The following is a 2,361-nucleotide window of genomic DNA, read 5'->3' as shown; positions in this document are numbered from 1 at the left end:
CACGGGAAGACAAAACCGTGGACCAACCAGCAACGAAAGGCGCAAGCAAGCAAGGCCCATTTCATCCTCGCCGAAATAGCAAGGAATGAAAAGGAGGGCAAAGCCGATCCGCGCGACCTAGCAGACAAAGCCAGGTACCTCGCAGTGATCGAGGAATACGAGCTATACGAAAAGGAGCACCCAGAAGTGCTTTTGCCTCCCTAAACGATGCGCAACCGCTCACAAGAGGTGAGCGAGAGTGCTCCGAAGAGAGCCAAGGACACAAAGGGCGCACCGAGACCGACCACTTTTGTCAAGCCGGCGAAAAAGTTCAGTGAGGTGGCCCGAGATAGCCTCGCTATAGCACTTGTTGATGAGCTCAACGACGATTGGCGCCTTCTGATGGAGAAATGGGAGGAGGTCGAGACCCAGTTGGCAAAGATGGTAACAAAAAAGATACTGACCGAGCCATCGGTACGGTCACCCTCCTTTGACTCCTCGGCAATGGTTAGAGGTAATCAGGTGCGACGGTGAGTTCTCGTAGGACTTCCTGGCGGACTGCATTGCCAGACTAGGCAACGCATGGAAGGGGATAAGCATAAAGCTGGTCCCCTCCAGGGACATCCCAAGGAGACCCAGAGCATTTGGTTACCCAAGGGGCTGCCTAGCCATGAAAGGGTGCTCAAGACTCTGCGAGCGATGAACAAGAAAGTCGATATGAAGGACTGGGCCATCCTCAAAGCGGAAGGGGAAAAGAAGTCCAGTCAGCCATACCTGTTCCTGATAAACCAGCGCTGCCTAGAACAGCCTAAGGCAGCAGACAATAAAGTGCGGTACGGCATCAGGAAGGCTAACGTAAAGATCTTCCTAGATGAACCGGACGATATTCTGGAAGACGAAGTCGAGGACCCCAATAAGCTGCTGGACGATTTGGCAATCGACGACAGCACCCCCAACACCACTCCGATCTAATGCCAACGGTCGTTCAGATAAACCTGAAGCGCAGCTCCCACGCTTCAGCTAATCTGGCGGTCCTTATCCGGGAGAAGGACATCGACATCGGCCTTATAGAAGAGCCATGGACAAGGGACGGACGAATCTCTGGCATGGCCATAAAAGGATACACAACATTTTACACAAACTCGATAGGTAGGCCGAGGGCGGGTATAATCATTAAAAAAAAACCTTAATGCTCTTCTCTACCCCAATCTCAGCCGGTGGCCGGTGATCTCAGATTCAAGGCGGCGGATGGGACAGCCATACTAATAGCCTCTGGATATATGGCCCACGACAAACCTGCACCACCTGAAGCGTTCAATAGGGTGATGCAGTGGGCCGAGGAGACTAAGACGACGCTCATCCTCGGGTGCGATGCCAACGCAAGGCACACACTGTGGGGAAGTAAGGAGACAAACAAAACGGGTGAGTCTCTTTTCGATAGTATTATATGTCGTGACGTCACCATTTGTAACAAGGGAAACACGCCCACCTTCATCTTTCCAACTACGAAAGGATTTCAGGGCAGGGAAGAAGTCATAGATATAACCCTCCAAATGGAGCATAGCGATTATAAGGTAAGAAATTTGAGAGTCTCTACACAAGACTCGTTTTCAAACCACAGGTACATATTCTTCAAAATCGTGATGCCGATATGTGAAACGGCGCCGAAGCGAAACCCTCGATCCACCCCGGAAGGAATAGATAAGGAAGTCGAGGACTTCACAAATATTCTGAACAAAGCCTACAAAGAGTCATGCAGACTAACATACTCTAAGAAGACATACCCACCATGGTGGAACAAAAAGCTATGCGACAGAGAACGGCAACCTCTTTTGACAACTCTATTCACACTCGTCAAAATTTTGGTGCCGGTGCTTCTTACCACCGGCAAATAAAGTAAACGAGTCGCACATACATAAACTTGCAAGAGTATAACGGGTGGCATGTCTACCAAGCACCCGATTACGTTTTCAGCGATTGTTTTTATGCATTTTACACCCGGTGCTTTTCGTTGCTCGGTGCCGGTGGCACTCACACACATAACTAAACGTTCCTTAACTTAATTTTTTTACTTTGTGTCCACGACGATATGAATATTTCCGAATTTTAAGAACAGAACAAATGAAAAAGAAGAAGAAATTAAACAAAAAAATGTAATGAAATTATAAGAACTAAAATATCAAATTGAAACTGAAAGGGAATATAGACTGAACTATGTACCATATGTATGTTATTATTTTTGGTTTATTAAAAGAACAAGAAATCAGGAAATGTATACTGTATTTTTAATTTACTTTAATGTATTTTGGTTGTAGCAGGTTGCAAAAGGAATCACAAAAATGAACGAGAGCATCTAGTCACCAGGTGTTGATTTTGGCTCGA

At 46.9% G+C, this 2,361-nt stretch overlaps 1 protein-coding gene across 1 annotated transcript; it reads left to right on the top strand.

Annotated features, from left to right (window-relative positions):
- The first annotated feature begins 207 nt into the window (after nt 1–207).
- Nucleotides 208–951, top strand: LOC121502783 (uncharacterized). Its single transcript, XM_041776499.1, has 2 exons — nt 208–501; nt 598–951. Exons 1-2 carry the CDS (start codon nt 208–210, stop codon nt 949–951), a joined length of 648 nt encoding a protein of 215 aa, XP_041632433.1.
- The last annotated feature ends 1,410 nt before the right edge of the window (nt 952–2,361 follow it).

Source organism: Drosophila kikkawai, chromosome 3L (genome assembly GCF_030179895.1).
Source record: "Drosophila kikkawai strain 14028-0561.14 chromosome 3L, DkikHiC1v2, whole genome shotgun sequence".
NCBI lineage: Eukaryota > Metazoa > Arthropoda > Insecta > Diptera > Drosophilidae > Drosophila > Drosophila kikkawai.
The sequence above is the reverse complement of the archived record's forward strand: the minus strand, read 5'-3'. Positions and strand labels throughout refer to the sequence as shown.